At 38.3% G+C, this 16,339-nt stretch overlaps 2 protein-coding genes across 4 annotated transcripts; both read left to right on the top strand.

Moving 5' to 3' along the window:
• Window positions 1-826: 826 nt before the first annotated feature.
• Window positions 827-2,703, top strand: LOC111324541 (uncharacterized). 3 transcript variants are annotated; one of them, XM_088742944.1, is made up of 5 exons: window positions 827-1,054; window positions 1,237-1,326; window positions 1,478-1,599; window positions 1,773-1,892; window positions 2,497-2,703. In XM_088742944.1, exons 1-5 carry the CDS (start codon window positions 1,009-1,011, stop codon window positions 2,617-2,619), a joined length of 501 nt encoding a protein of 166 aa, XP_088599070.1. In that variant the 5' UTR covers window positions 827-1,008; the 3' UTR covers window positions 2,620-2,703. The 3 variants fall into 3 exon arrangements, with proteins under 3 accessions (XP_088599070.1, XP_088599069.1, XP_022783862.2); XM_088742943.1 differs by having other exon boundaries at window positions 1,430-1,599; XM_022928127.2 differs by lacking the exon at window positions 827-1,054 and having other exon boundaries at window positions 1,112-1,326.
• A 917-nt stretch (window positions 2,704-3,620) lies between these two features.
• On the top strand, window positions 3,621-16,326 carry LOC111324586 (transcriptional adapter 2-alpha-like). Its single transcript, XM_022928184.2, has 20 exons — window positions 3,621-3,762; window positions 3,834-3,946; window positions 4,217-4,276; window positions 5,417-5,508; window positions 5,637-5,677; window positions 6,883-6,945; window positions 7,657-7,716; window positions 8,969-9,057; window positions 9,461-9,533; window positions 9,627-9,690; window positions 10,426-10,469; window positions 10,558-10,588; window positions 10,856-10,935; window positions 11,240-11,311; window positions 12,290-12,378; window positions 13,239-13,282; window positions 13,446-13,489; window positions 14,065-14,138; window positions 14,527-14,764; window positions 15,133-16,326. The coding sequence occupies exons 1-19, from the start codon at window positions 3,744-3,746 to the stop codon at window positions 14,716-14,718; spliced, it is 1,344 nt and encodes a 447-aa protein (XP_022783919.1). The 5' UTR covers window positions 3,621-3,743; the 3' UTR covers window positions 14,719-14,764; window positions 15,133-16,326.
• Window positions 16,327-16,339: the final 13 nt, after the last annotated feature.

Below are 16,339 nucleotides of genomic sequence, written 5' to 3'. Positions count from 1 at the left end.
GGGAAATTTCTGACGATTCTTTATCATTTTTAGACATCAAAGTTTCAATTGAAGGCAACGGTTTATGCACTAGTGTGCATTACAAACCTACAGACTCGCATAATTACTTGTTATATTCGTCTTCGCATCGATCTCACGTTAAGAATTCAATTCCTTTATCTCAGTTTCTAAGACTTCGTCGTTTATGTAGTGATGACTCTGATTTCCACACAAATCAGAGTCAATGTGCCAGTTTTTCGATAAACGTGGTTGCCCTGTTTCTGTCCTTCAAGCGGGTTACCACCGCGCCCAACTTATTGATCGACATTCAGCACTACAAACGTCGCATAAGGAAGATTCCGACCGCATTCCATTCACTCTCACGTTTCACCCTCACAACCACTCAGTTAAATCCATCGTTCTGCGATTTTGTCCACTAGTGCCCACTTTGCGATTTTGACCACTGGTACCCGTTTTTGCGACTTTGCCCATTAGTGTGCGTTTTGCAACTTTGGCCACTAGTGGCTGTTTTGGGATCTTCGCCACTAGTGGCCATTTTGGGATTTTGGGCACTATTGGCCGATTAGAGATTCTAGCCACTAGTAGCAGATTTTGTGTTTTTGCTACTAGTGGCCGTTTTGGGATCGTGGGCAATAGTGGCCGTTTTTGGACTTTGGCGACTAGTGGCCGTTTGGGAATTTTGGCCATTAGTTGCTGTTTTAGGATTTTTCCCGCCAGTTGCCCTTATAGGATTTTTGCCAATAGGGGGCGATTTGTGATTTTGGCCATTAGTGGCCCTTTTGCGAATTTGACCACTAATAGCCGTTTTGGGATTTTAGCCAATCGTTTTTCGATTTTAGTCACTAGTGACTGATTTGAGATTTTTGTTACTAGTGGCCGATTTTGAGTTTATTCATTTTGGCCACTTGTCGCTGATTTGCAGTTTCTGCCACTAGCGGCTGACTAGTGGCACTGACTAGTGCGCGCTTCTGATGATCGTATTGATGACGTCATAAAAGTGGATAGATTATGGCAAGTAATTCAACCCTAAAAAGATCTTTAACAGGTCATACAGGTGGGCAAAAATCATTTTTGGGTTTAATTGAATTTACCGTTATGTTTTGTATTATTCTAATTTACAAGCGAAGGTTTTCTCGCGACATAACCAATGAATGTATTCATTTAAAGGAGTAATATCAATGTCTGCTTCTAAAAAGTTATTATTAATTTACGATTCATTTGTGTTATGAATTTTAGTGAGGATTCCAGCCATGGAGGAAAAATCACAATCGGGTGAAGAATTTGAGTGGGATCTTCTCAATATAGAAAAGAAGTTTGAATTATGTGGTTAGTTCATGTATTTGGTTAGTTATGAATAATTTATTTCACATGGAGTTGATTCGGTGGTAGAGCTATTTCTTCTCATATTTTATGATTTGACTTTTCGCAGCACGGCTTCTGAAAAAGACGAGACGCGAAAAATCTGTTTTGTTTGTAGAGAACAAAAACCAAAGAAATACGATCAAGAATATGGAGATTGAAATATGTAAAGCAAGGGACGCTTTGCGAGCAGAGGAATGCAAGTTTCTTCAACTGAATGAAAAGCTTAAAACAAAAACGGTAACATGATTATATCCGCTGTTTTCATCATCATCTAGGCTTTGCACTGAGTATACCGGTAGAAATTAAATACCCCAACTTAATTCTCGGATTGGACCTATTGTCTGTTTTGTCCAAACGATGTGGTCAGACTAAATAAATTTGTTTAATTTACTACTGGCGATCTTTTGCAGAAAGAAAGACATGAATCTAAGGCCAAAGAACAGAGACTCTCCGAGAATGTGCACATTCTTCGTTTCAAGCTGCAGAGAGAAATTTCCAAGCGAAAACTTCTGGAAGAAAGAATCAAAATAGTAAGGGGTATTCTCGATATAGATTTCTAAGCTTTGAGAGGGAGGGGAGGGTAAGGAAGGGAGGGGGGTGGGAAGGAGAGCGACACTATTTTATATACCATTGCTTCTAACCAGTATGGTAAACCTTTTATGTGCTTTCTGGCTTAATACAAGATATCCTTTTCAATTCAAAACAGTGAAAACAATGCATTCCATCCTATCTTGATGCGTGTTATGATTACGAGAGAATAAGACAGAAGAAGAAGGGTTACCAAGGGTGGGTGAATCAAAATACACCGTCAAACACAGATGGTGTTTCCGGACACCTATCTTCATTTTGAGAGGATCTTTAACCGATTTCACTCGACAGGAATCCTCCGGGACTTCTGTAACCCCTCGAATTTCTAAAGTGACTTGCTTTAGCCTTTAATCAAGTTTGCTTGATTTTCGTCGTCTCTCTGATGCGCTCTGTGATCCTTCTGAGAAGGCCCGAGAGGGAACTACGAGGAAGGAGTGCGGGCTCATTTTCCCGAACTGTTTCGGGTTACCGAGCTCAACTTCATCTTCAAATTAAAATTTTGTATCGGAGTTTCTTTAATACTTCATTTTATGCATTTTTTTTTAGGCCTCACGGGAACGGCCGTTTCTTGGAGTTCTCAGCCAACGATTGAATCAAGTAATAAACACATTGAGGCGAACACTGGGAAGTAGACGGAATTCAGTGCGAGACGAAAATCATAGCACCTAACATCTTCTCTCTTGTCTTCTTTTATTGCTATTACTGACTTGGAACGTTCATTACATACAAAATAACTCCAAGTTTATGACTGAATTTTAAACCTCATGATTCTTCTCGCTAAGCCGCCAAGACATATCTTACAAAAAGTAATCTGGCAATGCGTAGAAGGGCTAGCGCTTATCATCTTCTTTGTTTAATTATTAGATATTTTAATTAAAACAGGAGCACATTAAGAATGATATTCAGCATTAGCTGATCTGGGTGGGTAGCGTCAATTCTGTTAATTATTTCTATCAATTTCAAGAAGTTATTGCAATTATTCTTATTTTTTTTTGAAATTTCATTGAAAAATAAAAAGCTATGCTATTAAAATATGACGTTTCGGAGACGACATGTCAACATTATCAAAAGAAGATTTGATTCCAACGTGAAGAGATCGACTAAACTAAAAAAATTATTTACAAATATAGGGTGAATAATTAAAGCAAGGAGTATGTTAAGGAAAGCTGTATATGACGGGGCTGCCGAAATTTACCCGCACTGCATGGCTCCTAAATTTCTGTCATAATTAGCTATAAATCTCTACATGTTTCCAAAGCGTTTGATTAAGTTTGATCCTTGCATAGAGGAACAAAAAGTTTGAGTGAAAGCGCTTTTCATTATTTGCGGACTTGGATATATTTTATTTTACTGTGCCAATTTTGCATTGAAGCCTAGCGCTTCGGAGTATTTTTGCAAAGCTTAAGTCACCGATCATGTTTTTCCTTTATCTTGCAATTTTGAAAATTTTCCTTTTCTTTCATTGAGTATGTGTGCATCCATTATCCTTTGAACTCGATCACGGTGCAACCAAAAGGCGGAGAAAGGAGTTTTCATATTTCGCTGGGGCAAAGAAATCCAGAAAGGTCTTGGGGTACCTATACGCTCATAGCTGTCTTACTGACTAAACTTGAAATTTCTCTATCCCAGTCTTCCTCCCTGAAACTGTCTTCTTTGCACATTTCCGTTACATTCTTTTTCTTGGGTTTCCTCTTTATAGGAAGCCCCAGTCTCCCCGACCCCGCCACATTAGCGAGAAGGCTGAGAACTAAACCTCAGTCTCCAATGTTGCCACAAAACGCGCGGATCTTAAAATGGCAGTTCTTGTCGAAGGTTTGTGTTAACGTTATTGATCAGTGCTATGTGTTTTTTGATTTGTTAATCGACATTTCACTTCATTTCAGAGAACCATTTAGTGTGTGACGACAGTCGTGAATGCTTGGTGTGTCGTGGAATTGTTAAAGAACCTTTTATAAGATGCCGGCAGTGCAGGCCTACAGTGGATATATGTTTAGAGGTTTGATTTCCCTCCTACTGCAACGTTCTGCGCCTTTTCCAGTTCAACACAAAACACAAAGTATTTGAAAAGAATTAATTTTAAATAAAATTTGCAATACCCATTTTATCCTTTAACTGCTGCTCCCTTAGTCTCAAAGTAATGTTAAAAATTACAGCCGCATGAGTCTAGTAAATCTACATAAGAAGAAAAAGCAACATTGTTGAAATCGCAACCACACGCATACAGAATTTCTTCCCCTAAAATTCCTGTTGAACGTTCCATTTTTAGTGCTTTTCCAGAGGAGCTGAAGATAAGGAACACCGAAGTGATCACAGTTATGAAATAATAGTAAGTGATTTATAGGACATTTGAAGGGCAAGAGACATGCATATTAAATGACCATAAAATGTTGAATCCTATGTCTTATTTTATCCACGTGGCTGCTTCTAACCCTTTCTGTTCTTTGCCTATTTCATTATTTCAATTAGGTTTTATTACTAGCTGCTATTTGGAAAGTGAGCCCTTCAACATAAAAAGACAAGGGCCGGGTTGTTCAAAGGCGGGTTAAGATAACCCAGGGTTACCGTGAAATTTAATTGCAGATCTGAAAGCTTTAAAATTAAATGCACTTTAATTCCATTTGTTTACAATTTGGTGATTGGATGCTCTAAGAATAATTGGGAAAATTATCTTAAAACGGCTTTTGAACAGAGAAGTATAGAAACCTGGATTAAAATTTAACCCTGGGTTAGCACTAATCAGTCTTCGAACAACTGGGCCAAGGCAAAGTTTTCCGTATAACCTCCATACATGTTGCAAAGAAACCTTTATATTTAGTCTTTATGAAATAGAATACATAATTAATGTATGGGGTTATATGGATATCTTTCCAAAAGAAATTAATGAAGAAGAATGAAAAAGCTTGAAATGTATTTTCTTAGTAGTTCCCTTTGGCTGGGATACACAGTGGCCAGTAATATTTAGTGCGCTGGAGTGTGGGTAAAGAGGTTCAGGTTGGATATGCAGCCTGTTTAATGTGTCGTGTTCTTGGACAAAACACTTTACTCTCGTAATGCCTCTCTTCACTCAGGAGTAGAAATGGGTACTGGTAAATTGTCAGGGAAGCCTGATATAATACTGGAGTGTAACCTTGTGATGGACTAGTTTCCCATCCTAAGGGGAGTAGTGACAATCGTAGTCTCTACGCTGAGGAAACTGGGATAGGCCCCTGACTGAGTGAATTACTTGGTTGAAGTAGAGTCACTCACTACCTTCTTTTTGCTGGGGTACATTTAATTGTAAATTACAATTCAGTTATCATAACCTGAGCCAAAAGGAAATAAAAATCATATTGCATTGGCCCCTATTCTGAAACAAGAAAAGTTTGAACCATAGTATATAATTATAATAATTCAGAGGCACAGACAATTCTGCTTCATCTTTCAAAGAAACTGTTGATATAGTCCTATACATTTGTCTCTGGTCTAGAGCAACAATTTTCCAGTTTTGGAGAAGAACTGGAGTGCTCAAGAAGAGTGTGAGCTTTTGAATAGTATCTCTGATTGTGGCTTTCAAAACTGGTGAGTTAGTTACAGATTTTCAGATGCATTTTCTACTGTAAAGAGGTCTTAGTCTAGTTTTTTTTGTGTCTGTGTATGTGTGATTGTAAAGCTTACAACTAAAGATTTAAAAATTTTTTATGTCTCAGGACAGAGGTTGCCAAGCAAGTGCAGAGCAAAACAGAAGAAGGTAAAATAATGTATTTCTAATGTTTGTCTGCTGGTATGCTCGTAACTCAATTATCACACTACTATGTTTCCTTAAAAAGTCTTTGTCATTGTTTTGACATGATTTCTTCAAATTCTGGTCAAAATATTGTCAGTAGTTTCATGCAGAAAAATATTCACAAAAGTTTGTTAGGTGGCCATAGTGAAATTATCATAACTGAACTTTACTATTTTCATGGAAAGTAACCCCTTGTCAAAACTGTCCAAATTTTCAACTTTATGGTATGTATGTTTGTTATGACGAGGGGAAATTTTGTTTGATATGATCAGGAGCATCTTGAATTGTTATCCTTTTTTTTATTCTGGTGCCCTTTATATTTAATTAAAGGGTGATAAGGTTAGGAGAAATTAGAAGCCAGTCATTCTTAGATGTTAAAAAGTTAATGGGAGATGGCTACTAAAGTAAAATCAGTGATCAAGATGTGTACTAAGTAACTTCTATGCTTGATGATTGTTACTATTGATGTTTAATGTAAAAATGTACTGTTTAGACTAATCCTTGTACATTAGCATCTACCGTAATATCCGGCTGTTTACTCCAGGGCCCCTCTGGATATCAGCCTTGTTGCTGAATGGGCCTTTATTTAGCCACCCTGGCTAAATAAAGTCTACCTACCTACCTACCTACCCATGGGTAATCTGTTAACTTTACATTAAACATGCACCACTGTGGGTACTAGGAAGGTGTGGGTTATGTGACAATTTTAAAAATCTACTGGAAGCTGAATTTAAAAAAAGTTCTCACCTACCTGCATTTCCACCTCTCAAATGAATTTCATTGTAATAAGAGTGCCACAAAGTGACATGAAAACATGATGCCAACTTGAGCTTATTTCACGCATAGTTAATTGTGCAATGGTAGTTATCAGCCTTCTGGCCCAGCCAGGGGGAACTTATCCCAGTTTCCATATAGCATGCGGCAACCAGGAGACGTATTGCTACTCCCCCAGTGGATGGGATGCAAGGTTACCCCCCAGTATTTCATCAGGCTTCCCTGACAATTTGCCGCTACCCATTTATACTCTAGGGTGAAGAAAGGCACTGTCAGAGTGAAGTGTCTAGAGGTGCATCTCAACCTGGAGTCCAGTGCACTTATCATTAGGTCACTGGGTCTTCCACAGTTATCAGCATTATTGATACTTGATTTATTTCATTGTGATCTTTCAGAATGCAAGGAACATTACCTAGAATGTTATATTGATAAACCTTGTGAAGCTCTTCGGATCTCAGGTATGCTACTGACATCAGTGCTTTAATTTCACCTGTTTTAAATTCAAATAATACTGAATGTTAGTAAAGGCAGTGTGTAGTTCCAATTAGAAACATGAAAACTTTACCCCTACTGCCTCTGTTCTTCAAATGTATACAAATTGTAATAATTCCAAATCACAGCTTCTGTTCTACGTGAGTATAAAACATTTTCTTTGCAATGTTTTTATTGTAAGAAATATACAACTTTTTTTAAAGACATGTTTCAGCATGCTTATGCCATCTTCAAATGAGTAATTATATAACAGACAAGTAGATGAATAAAATATTTTCAGTATGATGTAATACAAAGCGGGTACTAATTACAGCGTGACAACAAACATGAAATTAAAGGTGTGAACTAAACTGCTAGAAAAGTGTTATAATGCTGTAATTGTTTGTTAAGTTCAGGTTTGATCTTATTTATATAAAAAGCTTCTTTGAGTTTTAAATCAATTGAGTTGTTGGCAGAATCCAGAATATTAAAGCAAGAAAGGGAGTATTTGTTCTTACAAGAAGGAGATGTGTTAAAATGCTTAAAAATATGTGAGTTTTTATCGCTTTCCATGTGCTCCTTTATCCTAGTAGAGAGGTGGCGACTAGTTTCGCCAATATAACGGGAACTACATTGATGTGGTTTCTTTCAAGCCTGAACTGTCTTTTTAATATTATGCTACCTTGTTTTGTTTTCAGAACTGAGGCCTGTTGCTGCTTGCACACCATCATCGTCCACTCTTGGCATTGTATTTAAAGGTAAATACTAAATGATTAAGTAAATTGCTTGTTTTCAATGTTAATAAACATAACCCAGAAACTGACCAATGTGACCAATCTGTTATGACTGAATCATATCAGTACACTTGTTCTGCTTTCGTGATAAACCTTGAAATGAATTGTTTTCACTAACTCCTTTATTTCCTTTATCTTTTTCTCTTCTTCTTCTTCTTTTTCCTCTAAACACAACAACCTACTGCCCCTTCTTGTATAGTTCCCCACAATCTTTCTAGAAGATTCTACAGATTTACAACACGACTATTTTTAGTAACATTACATCATAGAACCTTTAAACAACTCGAGTTTCTATAAATAGATGTCATGCACTCATGCCGGAACTACTAGAACTTTCCTAAAAGACTAGTCAAGAATATTCTGGAAATCATAGGATAATCGATAAACGTGCCAATTAACATGTCTTCTGTCCATGTTCCTTATCCCTTTAACTCCCATGATCCGATTGTTAATTCTCCCCTATTGCTGCTACACATTTTCATGTAAATTAGTGATGTGCATTTGGTGTTAGATCAAGGTAACAACTTCTACCTGATAAGTTAGAGTATTCTCATTACCTGTTTGCTGGATGATGTATGGGTATTAAAGGGGGAAGTTACATATTAATCACTTTTGGGAGTTAAAAGGTTAAAAAAAATGGAGTGGGTAGAGAATGGTTAAAATTAACTCTTCTAGTGTACTCAAAGGTCACCATTTTTCTTTTTCCATTTGCTCTCATGACGTTTTTGACATTACTAATCCAAGCACATGAGTATGCAAAATATGTGTCATATATGAACCTAATAGTGCCCTAGCTAGCCATATGTTCTATGTAGCTTAGTGGTAGATCAGAAAAATATGGAACCTAAATTTCTGGGGTAATTTTGGTTTTATCAACTGATTTGATGATGTAAATCGGCCACTGTAAAGAGTTTCAAAGTTGATGTTTCGAGTGTTTGCCCTTTGTCAAAGGGCAAACACTCAAAATGTCAGCTTTAAAACTTCTGTACCATGGCCAATGTACATCATCAAATCAGTTGATAAAACCAAAATTATCTTGTTATGCTCCCCCACTGACAGAACATGGCAGTTCCTTTGGAAACTTACCTCCTAAATTTCTGAGGATTGATTCCTCATTTGGGCTCAGATTTGTTTTCTTGTCCCACACTGCTGAAAAGATGGAACAGCATCATTCTCTTTTCAATAAAAGCACAATTTTTTTCTTATGGTCACGCAGCAGTGGAAGATCCTCCTCGTCCTCCAGTGGATTCAGCAAGAAGTTTGGAAATGTCTGGCTATATGCCGTGCAGGGGCGATTTTGATGTGGTAGGAGCTCAGTTTTCTCTTTTGGAATGAAGTTATAAATTTCAGCTCTGTGCCCTAACAGAAGGGAGTGCCACAGGTGACTTAGTTTTGTCTTTGGGTCACCAGTGTTGGTTTAATTTTGTTGAGTGAGTAGACTTGGTTTTATAGAAGCTTTTAAGAGCTTAGCATCTAAAATTACTGCAGCAAGAGCTTTCAGGGACCTGTTGATTCTACAAAAATTGAATTCAACATAACATTTATGTGCCTGTGGCAAAAAAAAGTTCCCATATTTATTTCAATGGTTGTAAGACGTGCAGTTAACCTAAATTTCTGTTTTTAGTCATAAATAAGAAATGTACACAATTATTTTTAGTAGTAGACTTGTGGAAGAACTTTAAACATTGTCTATCACTGTTACATTTAGGAATATGATAACTATGCTGAGGTTGACATAAAAGACATTGAATTCAATTCTTCTGATTCAGACCTACTTAAAGGTTAGACATGTTCTGGTATCTCGTTCTTTTTTTATGGCGTTGCTCAACAGCTATTGAAGTGTGAATCTAGAACTTGTGGTTGTTGTATTGCAGAACTCAAAATCGCTGCCATTGAAATATTTTTGTCAAGACTACAGCAAAGATTCTACAGGAAACAGTAAGTGAAGTTGCACTGTTTCCAATGTTTACAGTCAAGTTGCCCGAAAGTCATCTCGCTCTAAGTTATGTCGCCCGAAATCAGAGAACTATCGCCCAATTATTTTAGAAAGTGAAAAATCCTACACGACTCTGGTTTGGGGCCACGTGACTTCGGGTGACTTGACTTTCGGGCAACTTGACTGGTTACCCTTTCCAACGTAATTAAGATTCACTGTCTCCGGAGATCGAAAAATAATCTCTCCATTGTTAAGTATTGGGTTTTGTGATGGGTGCCAATCTCACGGGTCCTCAAACTCTTAACTATTAAAATAGAAAGCTGTTACATTGTTACAAACTTTTAAATAAATACAACGGTGATACAACGATGCACCTGATTTAGTTGCATAGGAATTTTGACGCGAATTTGCCTGATTTTCAAACGATGCGGAGTCGCTCGCTGAAGAGGGGATTTGCGCGGTAAAAAGTCTGCTGATTTCCTTTTTTCAGCCAAGAAGAAGTACGCGCGAGTCACGCACGAACGTTTTGCTCGACTAAAAATTGTGTTAAAATTATGCTTGTTCTTGCGGCCCCAGGATAGCGTTCATCCACTGAATAAATCTCTGTCCGGTAGATAGCACAGTAAGTTTTGCTAACACTTATCCCCTGGATAGCGATTTATCTGTTGAATAGCGTTATCTGCCCTTTGAACAACTGGGTCCTTGCTAAGTAATATGCTTATTATTTTTATTCACAGAATTGTGAGAAAATATGGACTCATCAACATCCGAAAATGGCAAAGTATGCATCAGTTTTGATGTGATATTAAGCTAAGGTTCATTCTTATGTTTTACTGAAATATTTTATTATTCAATCTCTATATTCTTAGCCCTTGAGCGAAGACAGTCGAAAACAGAAAGGTACCCAAGAATCTTCTATTTTTAAATTGTAGGAAAAGTTATACTTGAAGTTGTAGAATGTGATTAAAAAATATGTATAAACCTCACGCCACCTTCTCGACCAATCAGAAGTAAAACTTAAACCAGTCACGAATCGGTCTCCCGCGTTTTCCCGCGCTTTGGCAGTTTGGTTGGTTCTCCTTTGAGTTCTCACTGGCTCCTCAAAGAAGTTTCCTCTCCTCTAATTGGTCATTGTGACTACTTTGGTTTTGGTTTTACGATTCACAGGGAGCTTCGTGACAGCCTAAGACCTTTCGCTCGTCTTCATTCACCTGATGCACATGAAATATTTGTCCAAGGATTACTAAGTAAGGATATAAAATCGTCACACATTGAACTTGAATAAATTGGAGTATCCTGAGTTACTTAAACTAGTTGGAATCTACCTTGGCGGTGGAGAAAACGTCACAGTAATGGTTTCGTTAGGTTGAAATAATAAATAGCATGCATTATAACAGGTCATAAACTAAAAAGAGGCAAAGATAGATAAAGTTTGGCATGATGAATGCGGACTTTAAAAATTAAAAATTGCAAATAGAGGAAGTTAAAAAAACGTTATAATCAGTTTTTGAGATGAAGAAAGTATTGCTTTTGCTTTTGCTTTTCTTTTAGTGGAATCTTTCCTGAAGAAAGAAGTTATCAATTTACAAGAATACAGATCCGCAGGCATTCGTACAAGAAGGGGTAAGAGATAGTTTTTTTAACTTAAGAGACCAGTTCCTCTAGAGAACCATGTTGCAAGCAGTATGTGCTCAAAAACTTCATTAGTACATTTTCAATTTTTTGTTATCTTGTCGAAGGCAAAATTTAGGCCTCTTCTAACCCAGGTCTTTATGTACTTTATAACGCGGCGCACTCTTTTGTGCGGTGCGTTATGTAACGGCGTGGTATGTTTTCCGGTGCGTCATTTTCCACCACGACAGACACGTGACAGTACATGAAATTTGCGCGCATGGCTCGCTACGAGTTTGATTATTAAATCTCAACTTCGTTCCCAGGATCCTCTTTCTTTCTCCCTCACGCATTATATTCTCAGGGGTCAAGGCAGTAATCTGGTTCAACCTCGTTTTAATTCTGAGTGGCTGCATAAATCTTTCTCCTTCATGGCCAGTAAGCTATGGAATAAGTTACCTATGGAAGTTAGGAAAAGTGAAAACATCAAGGCTTTTAAAACAGCTTTGAAGAAGTTTGACTTAGAATTGCTTTTTTAAGAGGCATGTTTGATAACAGAGCTACCGATATTTAATTGAACATTATAATAGTTATAGTAGTTGGGGATTTCTTCAGTATTACATATTTCAGATATAAATCGGGTTAGAAGGGACGGTTAATTAATGATGAATTATACATCGTAGTAGTTATAGTAGTTGGGGATTTCTTACTGCACATTTTCGGGTTGGAAGGGACGGGTCATAAATCATAAATTGTAAAAGATTACGATTTTCATACTTTTTATTATATGTTATTACAGATTTTTTAGTATTTAGCACGTGCACGTTCTTACGAGCTTTTGTCGTAAGCTCTTTTGTGTTCAACATGAATAAATAAACTTACTTACTTACTTACGCTAGAAAGAGATTGAAGCCTGGGAACCAGGTGGAGAACGCTTGAGAGAAAGCGTTCCTTGTAAACCTCGGGTATCTTCGTTGATTTTGTGTTTAGGAGCAGAGGTCTATGAACGACTCAACAGGCGTCGGGAAGAAGACAAATCTCGGAGAAAAATGCTGGATGATATTTTGGCTAATATTCAGGTAAAGTTCCGGAAGTGACGTTAAAATATTCTCGAGAAATGAGATACGGCCGTTTACTTTTCACACCGCAATCTCGATTTATCAGTTGAAAGGCGTTTTCTGTGCGCACTTAAGAAAGCCCTTTTATGTTGCGGCAAGGTGTCATACAATGTGGCGGAATGAAGGGTCACGTAACGGCATGTCACATCACGGCATGTTGCCCAATGGCACAGAACGTTACGATACGTTACAATACGTCACGTCACGTCATGTCACGGTACAACACGGCACGGCACGTTACCCCGCGGTACGTCATGGCACGTCACATCACGGTACGTTGCCCCACGACACAGCACGTCACGACACATTTCCCCACAGTATTATGTGTCACCACTTGCGACAAGTTGGGTAATTCGTGCAACAAACATTTTTTAAACCTGTAGTATTACCCACTTAGATCGATAGATAGGTTAGATGACCACTCCCCATGGTTCTTTCACGTCCCCTGCCAAACCAAATTAACTAATTAATAGATGCAGGAGACGGGACCTACGGTTTATTCGTCCTTATCCGAGAAGACAAGAATGTCTATCCATTTCTTGATATTATAGAAAGGTATCACATCCTCCTCAGTTATTTTAACACCTTGAGTGTTGGTCCGGGGCTCGAACCCTCGACCTCCCGCACAACAGTCCGGCGCTCTAACCAATTGAGCTAACCGGGAGGCGATAAAGTGTATTAAGCCCCTGTCAGAGTTGTTGCGGGAAGAACTTCACAAAAACATTAACTTCAACCTTCCGTGAAGTTCTTCTCGCAACGTTCGTAAGGTTATGAGATCAAGCGAACTCCTAACAGCGCTCATGTCATTTTCTCTTCTTTAGGACGAGAAAGCCTGTCAAGTGTGGCTTCATAGACAGGCTCAAATGTAAGGTTATGTCTTGTTGTACAGTCTGCTACTCTGTCCATGGATCTAGTGTTAGTTCTTCAGAGTCGCCTCGGTTGAAAACAAAAACGATGATGTATTATCGTGTTGTTTAAATGAAGTAGCGTCTCACTCTGACTAACCTCAGTAACACTTTTCATTACAGAGATTCGGGGCAAAGCTTAGCGCCCATTTCTCTGCCAAGCTTGGGTAGGTGGTAGAATCAGAGTTTGCAAAGTTTGATTCGTATTGGCTGAAACAATTAGGCATTCATAAGTATGAGAGCGATCTTCGTAATAATGAACATTACTTAAGCTGTAGTGAAAATAAGGCGGGAAAAAAATTCATGCCTGTATGGGATTCGAACCCATGACCTCTGCGATACCGGTGCAGTGCTCTACCAACTAAGCTAACAAGCCAACTGGGAGCTGGTCATTATGTTGGTTCGTAATGAATATCGCTCTCATAATTATTTCTTTAACCTCTTCACATATATGATTTTCATATCTTCACAAACGTGAAATTAGGCATTCATAGCTTTTCATACTTTGTTGGTCCCCCAAAAAATTATTACCAAAGGTTTCCGCTATTTCTCATGTTCTCCACTCAACTTCTATGAAATTCCGAGACTAACAAATGACATCTCACATCCCATGACTTTCCAGGTTTTCCATATTAGCCCCGATTTTGGGGAAGAAAAACTTCGAAATAGTCAATTACTGAAGAACAAATAATACGAGGCAGTAAATCTACATTTCTAAAGACTTTTCTGCTCATTATTTAAGGTCGTAAGCCTGCAGCTCGATTGGACATTAGTGGTACTCCAGGAGTTGAACAACTCAGACCACTAGAGAGAGAGGTACTTGTAATCACGTGAAAAAAGGGACCAGTCATTATTTACCACGGGGAAGGGGGGGGGTCTGAGTATTTTTGGGGGGATCACATGATTTCCACGGGGGAAAGGAAGTGAAACAGTCGTGCTAACAAAGTTTAGAGGGAGGACTATTGAAAACCGACTGCCATTGAGGGGTGGGGTGGATCCATGGGGGTTGTTAGAATACTATAGAGCCTTAGAGGGGACTCAGGTAAATTTGATTTTGGCGCAACCAAAATCCTCCTACCTCCCTTACCCCCACCCCCCCTTCTCAGGTGATAAATAACGACTGTACCTACCAGGAAACTTTTGAAAAATGTATTTTGTTTATCTTCATATACGCTTCATATCCTTTTCTTTTTGCCTCAATCAGTTGTGCAGTAATCTCAGGCTATTGCCACATGACTACCAGAGTTACAAGTCCAGTCTCATTAAAGAATACGAGAAGCAAGGCTCATTAAGACTCGCTCAAGCTCGCACTTTGATTCGCATTGACGTCAACAAGACAAGAAAGATGTACAACTTTTTCGTGGAGCAAGGCTGGGTCAAACCACCAGACAGTTAAATCAGCGGGGACTCCTGGTGTGGAATAAATGAAAATTGAATAAACGGTAGTTCACGTTTCGTTGTGCCTTGTTTCACTAGATTACAAGATCTATGTTAAGGCCTGGCTAAACTAGGAAACTTTGTTGTTGAAACATTGTTGCGGAGGCAAATGTTTCCCAGTTTAGCCGCGCGGGAAATTTATGTTGCGGAAACAAATTTTGCTGCTCGGAAACAAACATTGTTTTTGCCTGCAGACGAAAACTTTTGTTTCCCGGACACAACATTTGCGTCCGAAACATATGTTTCCCAGTTTAGCCGTGATGAAAACAATGTTGATTAGTTTCCAGTGCCGCTCGCACATTGAAAAATGTTTCATATCAACTTTAATTTTAATTAGTTTGATTTTAATTAATTTTAATTTTTAATTAATTAGTTGTATAGCCCTATTTACATCAACGGCGAGCAGACAACAATTAAAATGACTGACTGCGTTCAAAGAAAGGGAAAGGAAAGGAATTGGAAAGATGAAGAAATTTAAATGCTAATTACGCTGTATGAGGAAAGGCCTTGACTCTGGGACGTGGGTCATAAGGACTACATTAACAGGGACAGTAAGGAGGTGGCGTATTCGCAAATCGATCTACTGATGACAGAAAAATATGATATCAGCCGGGAGGATTACAAGAGCAAGTGGAAAATTATCAGGTCACAGTTTATGAGGGAACAGGCCCTGGAAAGAAGAAAGAAGTCAGGTCAACAAAAAGGCGATGTGTACCACCCCTCTTGGAAGGGGGGATGATGCTGAAGTTCCTTATTATTGTGCAGAATGCCACAAAGGGCTTTGATACAATGAAAATGTGAACATCCTATGATCCTCAAACTTCCTCGAACTCAGTTTATTCATACACGCATGCGTAGTTCATTTGTTTTCCGAAACAATATTTCCTCGTTTAGCCACTGGGGCGCAAAGCATTTTATTTCCCGCTAATTTAGCCACCCCGGAAAACATAACAGGAAACAATGTTTCCGCAACAAAGTTTCCTAGTTTAACCTGGCCCTTAGCGTGCGAGCGGGCCCTGATTATTAGCCCCACCAATACGGATTTTACGGCGCAGCCGGAAATCTGTCTCGATATTTTGCTCTTTGTTGGGAAAATTTTAATTTTCACTTTGATCATTATGCGCAAAATTTAAATTCTCCCATATAGCACAACCCATCCTGAAACAGTCATATTTCACCTATATTCTGGAAACCGAACGGAGCTGAAAACAAAAAAAACCTGAAGCACGCTTAATTCGAATCCAGTTAATATTTTAAGACTTCCAGGAATTTCTCCTCGTTTGAAGATTATCGTTATTTTTAAAATTATCATACAGTTTGTTTTTCTCTATGAATAAGCGAAGTTATTCGGGTTTGTGTATGTGTTCACCTGGAAAGGAAGTATATATGAAATTTTGATGTTTAATTTTCAAGGTAATCTCCTGCGTCCATGAGTAATACGTACTTTTTGGACGCAATGAAATAACAAAATTGCTTTGATCTTCCAGATCTCGGATGCTCGTTAATGATAAAGCTCACTTGGATTTGATTAATCTAGGAAATGAAGAAATAAAAGGTTTTCGATGAACGATTCGAATTTT

This window comes from Stylophora pistillata, chromosome 13 (assembly GCF_964205215.1).
Source record: "Stylophora pistillata chromosome 13, jaStyPist1.2, whole genome shotgun sequence".
Classification (NCBI taxonomy): Eukaryota; Metazoa; Cnidaria; class Anthozoa; order Scleractinia; family Pocilloporidae; genus Stylophora; species Stylophora pistillata.
The sequence above is the reverse complement of the archived record's forward strand: the minus strand, read 5'-3'. Positions and strand labels throughout refer to the sequence as shown.

Excerpts from the sequence above, each read along its gene's own strand:
- LOC111324541 (XM_088742943.1), top strand. The coding sequence starts at position 1,009 with ATGGCAAGTAATTCAACCCTAAAAAGATCTTTAACAGGTCATACAG. Across the intron at positions 1,327-1,429 it reads AAAGAAGTTTGAATTATGTG|CACGGCTTCTGAAAAAGACG; the intron begins GTTAGTTCATGT and ends GACTTTTCGCAG. Across the intron at positions 1,893-2,496 it reads TGGAAGAAAGAATCAAAATA|GCCTCACGGGAACGGCCGTT; the intron begins GTAAGGGGTATT and ends ATTTTTTTTTAG.
- LOC111324586 (XM_022928184.2), top strand. Across the intron at positions 3,947-4,216 it reads CAGTGGATATATGTTTAGAG|TGCTTTTCCAGAGGAGCTGA; the intron begins GTTTGATTTCCC and ends TTCCATTTTTAG. Across the intron at positions 9,691-10,425 it reads CAAAGATTCTACAGGAAACA|AATTGTGAGAAAATATGGAC; the intron begins GTAAGTGAAGTT and ends TTTTATTCACAG.